Source organism: Galeopterus variegatus, unplaced genomic scaffold (genome assembly GCF_000696425.1).
Source record: "Galeopterus variegatus unplaced genomic scaffold, G_variegatus-3.0.2 Scaffold3550, whole genome shotgun sequence".
Taxonomy (NCBI): domain Eukaryota; kingdom Metazoa; phylum Chordata; class Mammalia; order Dermoptera; family Cynocephalidae; genus Galeopterus; species Galeopterus variegatus.
This window is the reverse complement of record NW_007729661.1, coordinates 175,463-188,943: the sequence shown is the minus strand read 5'-3', so window position 1 is coordinate 188,943 and position 13,481 is coordinate 175,463. Positions and strand designations below refer to the sequence as shown.

The 13,481-nt window shown below is 46.2% G+C and overlaps 1 protein-coding gene across 2 annotated transcripts in view; it reads right to left on the bottom strand.

Moving 5' to 3' along the window:
- Nucleotides 1–13,481, bottom strand: part of CCDC136 (coiled-coil domain containing 136) — a 30,300-nt gene that overhangs the window by 10,457 nt on the left and 6,362 nt on the right. The window contains exons 4-13 of one of the 2 annotated variants that reach the window (XM_008585391.1): nucleotides 10,831–11,154; nucleotides 8,398–8,509; nucleotides 7,560–7,728; nucleotides 7,189–7,329; nucleotides 6,694–6,852; nucleotides 6,099–6,269; nucleotides 5,488–5,673; nucleotides 3,478–3,672; nucleotides 2,743–2,970; nucleotides 101–610 (exon numbers count right to left, since the gene is read on the bottom strand). In XM_008585391.1, the coding sequence (XP_008583613.1) occupies nucleotides 101–610; nucleotides 2,743–2,970; nucleotides 3,478–3,672; nucleotides 5,488–5,673; nucleotides 6,099–6,269; nucleotides 6,694–6,852; nucleotides 7,189–7,329; nucleotides 7,560–7,728; nucleotides 8,398–8,509; nucleotides 10,831–11,154 (2,195 nt within the window). The remainder of the gene's footprint in view (nucleotides 1–100; nucleotides 611–2,742; nucleotides 2,971–3,477; nucleotides 3,673–5,487; nucleotides 5,674–6,098; nucleotides 6,270–6,693; nucleotides 6,853–7,188; nucleotides 7,330–7,559; nucleotides 7,729–8,397; nucleotides 8,510–10,830; nucleotides 11,155–13,481) is intronic. The other variant, XM_008585392.1, reaches the window with a different exon arrangement.

The following is a 13,481-nucleotide window of genomic DNA, read 5'->3' as shown; positions in this document are numbered from 1 at the left end:
TTCCCACCTCACTTTTCATGCCCTTCCCCTGGTGATGTATCTCTTAAAAAGACAAGAGCCCTGTCTTCCCCTATCTGATCTGTCATCTGGCGACTGTTACCTCTATGTCTTCAGGCTCAGCAGGATCATTGTCCGAGCAGCTGCTGACATAACTCTTGTGACAGGTGTCAGAGCTACTGGTGCTGCCAAAACTCTTCTTATAGGTGACACTGCTACTGCTGGTGCAGTAACTCTTTTCACCGGATTCGCCGGTACTGGTGTTACTGTCATAGCTCTTGAGAAAGCTCTCACTGCTGGCCTGGCTGCTACCATAACTCTTCTGATAGCTCTCGTTGTCATCAGTGGTGCTACCATAACTCTTGTGACAGTTCTCACTGCTGGGGGCTGTGCTGCCATAGCTCTTCTTGTAGGACTCAAGGCTCATCTTTACGGAAGGGGACTGGACTTGGAGCTGCTGCATTTCTTCCAGGCAGAGATGGAGGTCTGTCTGCAGCCTCTTTCGTTCCTCCAGGAGCCTCCCTTGCTCCTGCTGCAATAGCTCCTGCTCCATCTGACTGGCTTCATACAGCACCTGCAGAGCCTGCATCTGCTCGATGAGCAGCTTGGACTGCTGGGGGTAGGGGTGAGGAGACATTACCATTACTCTAAGACACTTCAGTTCTTCTAACTGCACCTGTCCTGGTGCAGAGGTCTGAGGGCACAAGTTAGAGAACTGTACACCTATGCTTCACTCTCACCACAGACTATGTCTTCGACTTAGCCTACAGGTAATTGGTATGTGTCAGTTTCTCGTTCATTTGGGAAAATCTCCCCAGGGCAGATACTTCATGATTTCCAGGCTCCAATTTCTGGGGGTTTCTGCATTCTGGTACATCCCTCTCTCCTTGAAGCAGGGCTGAGTGGGTCTCAAGAACACCCTGGCTCCCTATCCTATCCTCTTCTCAGTCAGGTGTGTCTATTATTCTGACCTTTAGGCTTAGGCCCATCCCTCATGCCCAATTCTAAAATCAGTGCTGGCCTTGAATGTGCGCATAAAGAATTCCTTCCTCAGAAGATGCAATCTTGAAACCAAGGTCTGATTCAAGAACACCCTGGCTCCCTATCCTATCCTCTTCTCAGTCAGGTGTGTCTATTATTCTGACTTTTAGGCTTAGGCCCGTCCCTCATGCCCAATTCTAAAATCAGTGCTGGCCTTGAATGTGCGCATAAAGAATTCCTTCCTCAGAAGATGCAATCTTGAAACCAAGGTCTGATTACTAGTCCCTCTATGTACCTCCTGCCCCAATTCCGAATCTGGCCTCTGGGCATATTTCCCAGATTCTCTGAGCCTCGCTTCTTGGCTGCTGATGCCCAGGATGAGATCTGATTGGTTAAGGAAATATTTTACACCTGGCTCCTGGTTGTGAGACTGAACATAACTTACTCTATCTTAAAAGCCCTTACCATTTGATATGTCCTTTGTGTGAGCCCTGCCCATAGAAGTTATACAGTAACTAGGGGTAAGGTAGTTAGAACAATAGGCAGAAACGGCTTGCTGACTATAAAGAAGGGACCTGATGATTAAGTACTGGTATGGTAACAGCTGGTCTGGCTACCTGCATCACAAGACCACCAAAGATAATAATCATTGCCATAAGTATTGACATTAGCTCATTTCCTAGTAATTGCTTCTTGGCTTTCTCCACTGGTCTGTTTGAAATGCCTATATGAACTTAGGCTGGACCAGGGAGTGGTAGAGAGAAACTGCGTATGCTACTGGGCTGCTACCCGCCCGATCCATCATCCTGTAAGTAACTACCCTTTCAATAAAATTCTTTGCTTTACTGTATGGGAGCGCCTGCTTCATTTTTTGGTCCTAAAATACCCTCTCAGTTTGGTGGGCATTTTGCCTTAAGCCCACCTTCAGACACTGATCTCTATGTTACCCAGGCTGGATATCTCATGCCCCTGGAATATGACCAAGTCTCACAGTTTGGACTTCTGCTATTCCCTGGTTCTCTCTGTTCAGGCTAGCATTTGAATGAATAGATCTAGCCTAAACCAAAACAGTCTACCTGCTCTTCCTTGCCCACACTGAGATCTCAGACCAAATTTATTCCACAACCCTGAATAGACTTGTATGGAAATCTCTGCTTGTGTCATCCCACATACATGATGCCTTGCTGGTGCCTGAGATGCATTGATTTTCTGGTCTAATCCTCCTGACCTGGCTCTGTTATTGTTACCAAAATTCCAATGAAGTGTGGTCAGTAAGAACCCCATATGCTAGGAATTCTTCCCTTGGAAATGAATGGGCCTGGTTTTGCCTCATACAGAACACCAAAAGGTTATGGATTTTGATCATTGAGAAGTGTACATTTCAGTTCATAAGGATGACATGTTTAAAGTCAGACCAAAGGAATCCAAACAAAATAACTAAATTGATATTATACATCTAAGAAAAGCTATGTTGATGGGATCGAGTGAAATGATCAGATTACAGACTTCTGGGTCATCCCAGTTCTGTTCTAAGTGCTCATAGTACTTCAATCGGGCACGCATCTGGGTGAGGGCCTCAGGCTGTATTTAAAGCCACACGTCAATGGAGCGCATGAGTAGTCCTGGCTGATGAAGGGCAGGGCTTTAGCCTCATCCTTACTCCTAGCCGAACAGGCCCTCTTAACTCTGACTCTTCTGTGGAGCCCCCTTTCCCCACAAGGCTGTTGTGTTCAGAACTGTTTCCCCATCTTTTGCTATGGTTACCTTGTTTTGATCACATTTTGAGGACTTAGGCAATTTGGAATCCTTGGGATTCTCCAACACTTTCTGGAAATGAGACTCTTTGAAACACCACAGCTCTTCATGCGCCTCTAATTGCTCTTTTAATACACATTCTTGGTTCTGTATTAATTTTTTCTGTTCTTCCTGCATGCCTTGGTAGAGCAGCTGCAGTTCACATAGGTCCTGTAACTTTGCAAGTAGTTCCTGACTCTGTGAAGTAGAGTGGAAGGAAGGAGGCAAGGAATTGTGGTGGTTAAATGGAAAGACCTATGTTTCCTTCTGCGTCTCATCCCTGCTAGGAACCACTCATTCCCTAAGAATCTCTGTGTTGGCTTCGCACAGCCCATCTGGGGACAGGGGAGAGAGTTTCTGTGGAGACCTGTTAATTGAGTACTAATGATCTCTTATGTTCGCTTTTATCTTGTAGTTTATAAAGTGCCTTCAGGTGCATTTTCTCCAGACGGACCAAATATCCAATGAAATGCTGCACAGACTCCAGAGTATAAAATGTATTTTAAGATTTAAAGCCCTTATGTGAAAAGTCCTAATCAGTTCTCTTGAGCTTTTTGGTTTGGAGAGATTGGGGAGAAAGTAAAGAGTGGTTGGTTTAAAAAAAGAAAAAGTTCAAACCCCACCCTCCTATTTTTCCCAAGTATGGTCACATCTGGGAAGCTTCTCTAAGCAGCTTCCCCTCAGCAGCCATCCCCGGCTGTGTACCTTATGGAAGAGACCACTTTTGGGTAGCGGGAAGGTGAGCCTGTGCAGCTCTTCTTGCAGCTGGCCCTGTTCCTCTTGCAGGTGCCTCTGGTCCTCCAGGAGCTCGCACTGCTCCATCTGCAGCTGCCCCATCTCATCCTGGCTGGCCTTGTACTTTTCCTGCAGTTCTGTCAGTCTGGCCAGCAGTGTATCACACTGTGGGTGGAGGTGGGTATGGAGGGGGTGGTTACTCTGGAAGGTAAGCTTCCTGGGTGGCTGGTAGAGCCGTTGTATGCTCTCCTGCCTCTTACAATTCACCAGGGTCTCCCTCCCTGTACAGTCACCTTGGACGGATCATCCAGAGCCACACCATATTCTTACAGACCAGGCCTTGATGCCAAATGGGGAACCCCAGCAGGCTGTTCTTTCAGGGGAGGTAGCTCTTGACTGCTGGTCGCCAGTCGGCTGTGCTCTAAGTTTCTTTACCCATGCCCTTCTGATGGCAGTTTGAGAGGAAGTGCTATTAATGCCCCTCCTTTCTCACTTCCCACTTTCCTGTTCTCTGGCCCTCTCCTTTGGTATACCCTTTTCCCACCCTGCTGGAAACTCCAGCTCTTGTTCCTTTTATTATCCCCACTTGTTTTGGGACCTAATTATGCTCCTTACCAATAAGGACTTACTGTCACCCTATTTCTTCCCTTTTTTGTTTTCCTAATCATCTCTTAAAATCTTAGAAAAGTATAAGCTATTGCTAAATTTGGGTCAAGACATCTAAATCCATGGTTCCCAAAATCCAAATCTTCTAATATCAAACGAATTTCAATACTGTTTTATGACTAGAGAAAAAGCTGGCTCTGTATGCTAGCATGCTTTTCCTTTCCCATAGTTTCTTCCACTAGGAAAGAAGGTGATGAGCCAGTCACAAGCCCTCTGAACCCCTAAACAGAGTGGGAGTGTAGGAAGGGGGAAATGTGAGCCTGGCAGAGAAAGGCAAGCATACTGTTGAGGCAGCCCAAATAACTTTCCTAGTCCTCCACCTTCTGGAGGCCTCTCCCTAGGGATACAGCCTGCTGTTGGCCTTGGCAGGAGCTACTGAATATTCTCACAGAATGGGACCAGCTCCACCATCTTTTGAGACTCTTGCACCTTTTCTCCAACATGCTTCAACACCTTTCCATTTCCTATCAGTAATCAGGAGCTGAAAGTGTGCAACAGGGTAAATGATAATGGCTTGAATTTTATACGCTAGGGAAAAAGAAAAAAATGAATAAGGCCTTATTTATCAACACCAGGATTTATTACTAAAAGGAAGTGAGATAAGAGTAGTATTCTGTTCAATTTAAAGAGGGTAAAATTCAAGCTTTGAGAATTTACTCCAAAGTCAATAAATCCTGGAAGAACCTAGCTCCTTCTAATACCCAATCAGTGCTCTGGGCACAAGACCAGACCCCCTTCAAGAGCATTTGCAATCTACCTCAGAAAACTGGCCCTTCTCTTTCTAGTTCTAACAATAACAGCTGTGTAGACGGGCCTATATGTATGTTCTTCTCCCAAGTGAACCATGGGCTTTTTTTTGGTTGTTGTTAAAAGATGACCGGTAAGGGGATCTTAACCCTTGACTTGGTGTTGTCAGCACCACACTCTCCGAAGTGAGCGGACCAGCCATCCCTATATAGGGATTCGAACCCTTGGCCTTGGTCTTATCAGTACCACACTCTTTTCTTCTCTGCATAAGACTAGACAACACTGCAGTTCTACTACCAATGTATGAATGTCTACACACATGGAATCATGTGTAAAACCTTCAGGTATGCAGATGGGGATCCATGTATAAAGATCCTATTAAGCTGTGGCTCTGGCTCAAAGTCAAGGTCAAGGCAAATTGTTTTAAAGTTAGTAGTACATGGCTCTGCTGTTTCCTGCCTCAGAAGCCTGTTAAGCCCCTCAGCTGGATGACTCATGTTTTGCCTCTGTATCTCCACTCTCTGGAGCCAGTGCCCAGGAACTCTCACCTCTCTGAACTACAATTACCTTATTAGCACATTTTTCCTTGTCCTCAGCAATGGGCTGGGTGGTCTTGAGCTCTTTCAGCTCCAGCTGGGAGAGCAGGAAGTCCTGCTCAAGCTGGTCATACATGTGCATCTGCCGCTCCAGCTCGTCCTTGCTGGCCTGGTACATGCGCTTCATCTCCTGCAGCTGGGCATGCATCTCTGTGTTCTGGGCAGGGGAGGCAGTTCCAGCCATCACCCCAGGTGTCCCCTGCTGCTGCACACTCTCCTCTCAGGCAACGACTAAGGGATCCATCCTCCCATGACCTTTCCAGCCCCCACTTCATCTCACTGGGGACACCCAAGATGAACCTGTCCCTATCAGGCTCAAAACACAGACCTTCTGGGCCTTCCTTTTTGGGGAGGTGGGGAGGGGAAGGGGCTTCCTTTTTATAGGCTGATTTTCTGATTTTAAAATCAAAGGAAGCTGAGAGAATTGTAACTCCTGGATGTCACCTTTCACCCAAGCACCTCTTTGGACCCTTACCAGCAGCTCCTCCACAGAACTCCTATCATTCCCACACTTCCTCTATACTCTCACTCTCACAGAAGACTCTGCCTGGCTACCTTCCCCTCACCTGCAGCTTCTGTTACCTTCTCATTGCTCTCTTGGAAGGTGTCCACCATGTCCCTGAGGCACTGCAGCTCTGCCTCCTGGCACTGCAGCTTCTCCTGCAGCCCATGCTGCACTTCCAGCAGCTTTTCCTTCTCACATGAGATGGTCTGGTACTGGACCTGCAGCTTCTGTAGCCGGCACAGTAACTCCTGTGGTGGAGGGGGGCTTTGGGAAGTGCCTCCGGATCCTTAACCCACTCTCTCTTCTGCCTGAGTCACTCTCAGACGCCAACAATCTAAGAATTTACTTCTCCCTCCCTTCACTTACTGGTTGTCCCCTTATCTAACGTTGTACTTGAGGGGGGGCGGGTGTTCTTTACCTGTGGTACTGCCGAGGTGGCAGCTGGAGTTATTTTTAACTTTCTACTCTTGTTCACCTTCCCCAAAACCTCAGACAGGTGCTCCCCTCACCTCTTAGTTGTCCCCTTATCTAACGTTGTACTTGAGGGGGGGCGGGTGTTCTTTACCTGTGGTACTGCTGAGGTGGCAGCTGGAGTTATTTTTAACTTTCTACTCTTGTTCACCTTCCCCAAAACCTCAGACAGGTGCTCCCCTCACCTCTTGGTGCTGTTACCTTCTCACTTTGGCTTTCTATGACTGTGGCTTTCATGACTCTGAGCTGCTGGAGCTCAGTCTGAAGCTGTAGTTGCACCTTCAAGAGCTCACTCTGCTCATCCTGGCTAGCATCATACTTTTGCTGCAGGACACACAGCCGGGTCTTCAGCTCCTCATTCTGTGGTGGGGAGGATGTGGGTAGAACAGTTACTCTCAAGAAACAGCAGACCCCTCTACAGATCAGTTTGGTTCCTTTTCAGACACAGGTATCTTGAGGAGCTCCCATGGGTCTATGGTTTGGTTTCTTCTGTGAAGCCGACACTCAGTAATGATCATGATTTCTAGACTGCAATGCTATATGACTTCTACATTGGTCTCCAGTAGACTGTGTCCCTGGTTGCAGGGCAAGAGGCAGCAGAGCATGGCCTTATTCTCTGTGTTCATCCTCCCCTGAAGCAGTGACTCCATGCAGGCTCTTCTGCCCACCCCAGGTGCCACCCCCCGCAGTGTTTACCTGGACAACATTGTGGGAGGTCTGAAACCGAAGCACCTCATTCTGGGCGCACTTGAGCTCCCTCTGCAGCCGCCTCTGCTCCTCCTCACTGAGCCGGTGATGACGCTGTAGCTCTTGAAGCTCACAGCACAATTCTTTACACTGTGCAGGAAATGGAACAGAAGGCTGTTTTACTACAGGTACCACAGGCACTCCAAGAACAGGCTTAGAAAAAGTATGGCATTCCTTTGATTGGAATATTTACATCAGGCAAGCAAGGGAGACCCCAGAGTCCTTTCTCCTACCACAGTGCATGCCTCCTCTGTCAGCCCCGTGCCTACCCCAGGCCAGGAGGAGGTAAAAGAGAGACAATGGACACCCTCTATCCCTACCTTGCTTTTCATGTCATGCATCTGCTCCTCAGCTCCCAGTAGCTGCTGACGCAACAAGTGCATTGCAGGATCAGGCTCCAGGAAATCCACTTCTGAAGTCTGAGACCCTGTCGATGTCATACTCCTTAGTGCTTCGGACTCCAGCCACCTTTCTGTTGCTCTTCGTGTCCTGTAATCCAGAACCCCAGAGCCATGTTGGGAGGGAGCTCAGCCTGGTATCATCAGCCAAGTATGCTCGGTCCTGATGCCTTCATTTTTGGCCAAAGATAGTAAGAGGCCTTCTACTGTGATTCACCTCTCAAATAAACACATTTAAAAGATTACAGAAAAAGTCTACAAAGGCATGTTTGGCTACCTTCATTTTTGGCCAAAGATAGTAAGAGGCCTTCTACTGTGATTCACCTCTCAAATAAACACGTTTAAAAGATTACAGAAAAAGTCTACAAAGGCATGTTTGGCTATGGGAGACCTAAGAGTGCCAGTCCAGTTGGTTTTGAGGCTGGGCCTGGTATGAAGCCAGCTCCAATCTGGAAGCACTGTGCCATTAGATTGAATCACGTCTGTGCAGACAACAAAGGAATATCTTCTGATCTACTTTAGGGCCCAGACTCTAATGCCTAGAATGGAAGAAACCTAAATTTTAGAACTCACTCAACTTCAGTCCTGAGATAACTGGGTCGAATCCCCATGCCTGCACTAAGTGGTATCTGTACCCTTTGGATAGCATGGAAAAGACTGACTCTCCAGGAGCACAGGAGCACTCATTACCCTGGCATCTGCCTTCAGGAGAGAGCCCAAGGCAGAGTCACACAGAGCCCCACTAGCCTCCTGGCTGTACCTCTCGCTCTCCAGATCTGCAAGCTGCCCTGTGAGGCTGCTGTTGCTGTCCTGCAGGGCCCGGTATTCCTCATTCAGGAAGTGGTAGCGTTCCCGAAGTTGCTGCAATTCTTCTGCAAAGGACAAGCAGAGAGCAATGAGATCCTTGGGAGGAAAGCACTGATGACCAGCCCCTAGTTTTTCCTGCCTCGAAACCTGAGAGCAGAAGGCTGAATAGCTTCTCTTTTTCTGAAGACAGAAAAGAGATACCACATGCAGAGGCTTAGAAGACAGTGCCCAGAAAATTCCACAGTGCAATGAATCTTTGTTTCCCTTCAGAAAACTGCCCTTCTTTTCATTCGATGAGAAGATCTGCCCTGTGTGCTCCTCTTCAAAGTTCCAACCAAGGTAGGGTCTTGAGCTTTTAGGAGCTTTTGAGGGTTTAATTTTTTAGTTTATTATATTTAAAGTTTCCATTTAACTGTTTATGATTACCTTCCTATTATGCTTTTAGTACAAAAAGCTGAGAGATGTGAAGAGCCAGATTTCACACTGCCAGTCCCTGTATTTCAGAGACAACGCAGGTATTTTGAGTTTCCCCTTATTTTCTTTATCACCACACCGAATACACTGGCTAAAAGCTGAGAGATGTGAAGAGCCAGATTTCACACTGCCAGTCCCTGTATTTCAGAGACAACACAGGTATTTTGAGTTTCCCCTTATTTTCTTTATCACCACACCGAATACACTGGCCGGAATGTGGTCAAGAATTCTTTCTAATGGTTTTTATCTGCTGACAGAAAAGCCCATTGAAACCAGACCCACATCTCATCCTCGAGCTTCAGAAGAGATCTAGTTGAAATGTTCCAGCACGTGTCCCTACGTAACCATCACCAATGTTTTAATGTCATGATGATACGAACACCCATATCTGTTGTTTCCTCATGATTAAGAATTATTTCTCTTAGAATGCTAATTCTACTGATGTTTAAGGAGCACTAACTTGTTTTAATTAGAACACAAGGCCCACCTTTCCTGCTGGAAGATTCAACACCCTGAAAGTCACTTTTAATGTTTCCTCTTTATTCCAATCAGAAGTCCTTAGAATACTGCAGATTACCATAGAAGGAAAGAAGGACACTAGTCTTTAATGAAAATCAACCATACACTAAGTACTAGACTTGATGGTTTCAGCCTCAGATTCAGTTAGTGTATGAGTGCTTTTAAAATGCTAAACATTTAATTTAATCCCCAAAATAGCCCTGTGAGGTTTTTTTCCTTTAAATAAACTTTTAATGTTAGAATGGTTTACCAAAAAGTTGCAAAGACAGTACAGAGTTCCTGGAGACAATTCTCACCTAGTTTTCCCTGACTGTTAACATCTTACATTACCAGGTACACTTGTCATAACCAAGGAATCAATACTGTTATGTTACTATTAACTAAACTCCACACTTTATTTGGATTTCTCTACATTTTCCCTAAGGTCCTTTTCCTGTTCCAGGATCCCATCTAGCTGTAAGGCTGTATTAACCAGTTTGGGTTCCAGATCCCAGATATGAAAACTGAGGCCCAGAGAGAGATAATAACTAGATGAAGTTCATCTTGCTAAATAGTGGAGCTGAGATTCTGAACTAAGGTCTGTTTAGCTCCAGCCCAAGTCTTTCCACTGTGTTAGCCTCCCTCTTCTAGCACCACCAGCCCAAAGGCTCTTCTGAGAGGCCTGATCTAGCTGGGAAAACTTGCAGTTCTTTGACTCCTTGTTGACTGCCTCTGCTTAACCTGGCCAAATATAGGTCCTCCATTATACTCAGATCATAAATCTAGCCTCAGAATAAAGGCAAACTCTCTGATGTCATGAATCCTAGCAACTAACTGGGAGACTCGCTGTCTGAAAGCAGGTCTCTAAGCTTTTGAGTTACCTCATGTATTAACTAGAAATAACCTCTCTGCCTCTCCAGCTGTCTTGTGCTCTGATTTGTTGCCCCCTAAACCTTCTACTTTGGGGAGGGCTAAAGGAGCCTAAGAATTCACATCCTGGGACCTGGGAAGCAGGACCAGAGGTCCCCATAAAGCAGTCCAGGTAAAGCATCATGATGCTAGAGCAGCAAGAAGAGTTTCCTGAGGTGACAGATCCCTCTGTACCCATCCCAGAACTGGAAACTTCCCCAGAAAGGGCTTTCCCATTGTCAAATCAACAAAGACCCAATGGCTCTCAGTGGAAGAATTCCCAGGGTACATGTTTATGGTGCTATATCTTACATCACCAAGGACTGGTTATGCAACATCTGGGTATGTTTTTCTCCCTTACAGTCTTGAATTCAACCTGGAGGGTTTTGTTTTAGAGGTTCCCAATTCATGATGTAACACCACTTTCCACCATCTTCCTATATACTATCTCCTCTCCCTCTGTTTGACTTTACTGACAGACCAGGAGGAGGGCTTGCTCTCATACCTTGCAACCCAGAGAAATCTGAGAGGCTTAAACTATTGGATGGTTCAGAGTTCCTCATTTCCATTTCTGCACGGAGGTTGGCAATCTCTATCTCGTAATCTCCCCGAATGCGTTCCATGTCATCGAGTTCATTCTGCATCCGGCAGAGATCCTCCTGCAGGGATGCTATGTCACTCTCATGTTCAGTCACGGAATCCTCCGCTGCTTGCCGCAGATTCTGGATCTCAGCCTGGGCCAAATGCAATTCCTGTTCTATTGCCTTAAGTTCGCTTTCTTTCTCACGCTCTAACAGGGAAATCTCCTCCCGTAGGGATCGCAGCTCACCTGGAAAGCCCAAAAGTTGAGATGTCAAGAGGACAAGTGAACTAATCCACCATGATCTAAAGGCACAAAGTTAAAGGTAGACTTATTTCTGGTCTGGAAACTACTGACAACCTAGTCTACTCCATCAGAGAAGTACAGCATCATATGGCATGGAATAAAGAATATCTAACAAGGAAACAGGGAGTGACTGTGTAGTAAGCTGCAGAAGATAAGTACCTAAGGCCTGGCACCAAAGGCAGCAAATTAGATTACTGTAAACAAAAAGTAGTAAGGTCTTCTAAGGAATCACCCGACAGTGAAACACCAAACCTAATTTACAGTATTTTATTAATGCCCTGTGTCTTACTAAAAATTCTCTAACTAAAAAAATTTACACGGACTAATTTCACCTAGTCAGCCTGGGAGTTTAGAAATTGCAGAGCCTCACAGTTGATATGAACTGCCTGTGGTAAGCACTGGACACAAAATGGTGTGTATTTCACATTCACAGCTAAAATTCAAATGTAAGTTCACTGCATAATAACCAAACATGGGATAGTAACTTAAATGTTGATCGATAAGGGACTGTTTAAATTGACAATGGTTAAATAGAATATCATGGCATTTAAAAGAAAGTGGTAGATCTACAGTGAAGATATAATAAGGTTTACACATATATTAACTAGAAAGAAAAATGAGCTGTAAAATATCTGGTATTATCTGATTTTTGCCAAAAATATTTTTATATACAGTATATAACACACAAATGTACAAAGGCATAGAAAAAGGCCTAAAAAGATCTATGCCTCAAACCATAAAGAGTAGTTGCTTCCGAGGAGTGGCATGTGAGGGTATCTTTTACTTTCCATGTCATATATATTTCAGCTGTTTGAAATTTCACAATAAGCTTACTTTTTATAATATATATATTAATATACAAAAGAAATGTGTCAGAGCTCTGTATCTGTGGAGCATCTCAGGGTTTCTGGACACAGGTACCCAGCTGGGATCAGAAGTAGAGAGAAAGTAAAAGGCACTGACACCAATAGAGAATTCAGGATTTGGGAATTAATGAGGATTGGGTTGGGGGGGGTCAGGACCATCCCATAAACTCTCTGCAAGGCACATTGTCCCCATATCCTGCCCCCAGCCCCTGCCCATTCTATTCACCATTCAGATTTCAACTTTTCCTAGCCTCTTCCCCCACCTCTTCAAAAAACTAAGACCTCCATTAAATGCCCTCATAGCACCTTTGCACTTTGCAATGTATTGTGTGTGTGTGTATTTGGTCTCTCCTCACTTGGTTATAAGCTTCATGAAGGCAGGGAACATGACTGTTTTGCTCACCCTTACAGTTCCAGGATCTGGTATTGTGCCTGGTGTAGTACAGATTAATAAATATCTACTGTATACATGCATAAATGAGGCAGGGGTTCATCCATTCAACAAACTTTTCCTGAGTACTTCCTACATGTACACAATTACGTTTTTCTTTCTTTTTTTTTTTAATTAGAAGAGAACCTAGACATTTGAAGAAAAAATATTTGGATATGCTTTAGACATAAATGCTGAATGATCAGGGCGTCTCGGGGAAGGTCTCCTGCCCTACTCCCCTGAGCTCACACGCACAGCTTGGGTCACATCTTTCGCCAATCCTTTCTACTCTAGAATGATCCTAGCTGCCTCCTCTCCTTGGTCTATTCAACTAGTTTGTACTGATCATTAACTCTGTGCCAAACCCAAGCATCTCCACTCGGGTTCTCGGACTTCCTAACTGAAAGGAATTAAGTCCTTGCTCTATCCTCACTACTGATCAGCACAGATGTGGTCCGCCTCTTGGAGCTCAGTCTAGTGGGGGAGACACACTAGTAAACTGGCCATTAGGATAAAGACCTTAGATCCTGGGGCGGCCTTTCTGTCAGGGGTCGGACCAACCTCCACCTCCCCAATACACCCTGACGTTACGGTCCAAATCTTCCTAGGTGATCCTATGGAGTCTGGCCCTAAAAACTGGCATTCTCAGATCCACTGGGGAATGGAAGAAGGTGCAGGGTCGCCTGGGGCGGAGGGCGGGGCCTGGAAGCCTGCGGGGCGGGGCCTATCCCGGAGCTGGGCCCGCCTGCCCCCCAGGAGTTGGAAAGGGCAGACCAGGAGCTGGCGCCCGTTGACTAGGGGGCTGGGACCGTCGGGGCGAGGCCCAGGGCCCGGCAATCGGGCTGCTCGGACTGCGGGGCAGAGAAGTCGATTCTCACTCACTGGTTATGGCCTCCATCTCGCTGGCCCCCCCACAAGCGGTCTCCCTGGGGGGCCTCCCCGCCAGCCGGTCCGGCCCCCGCGGGGCTGTGGCA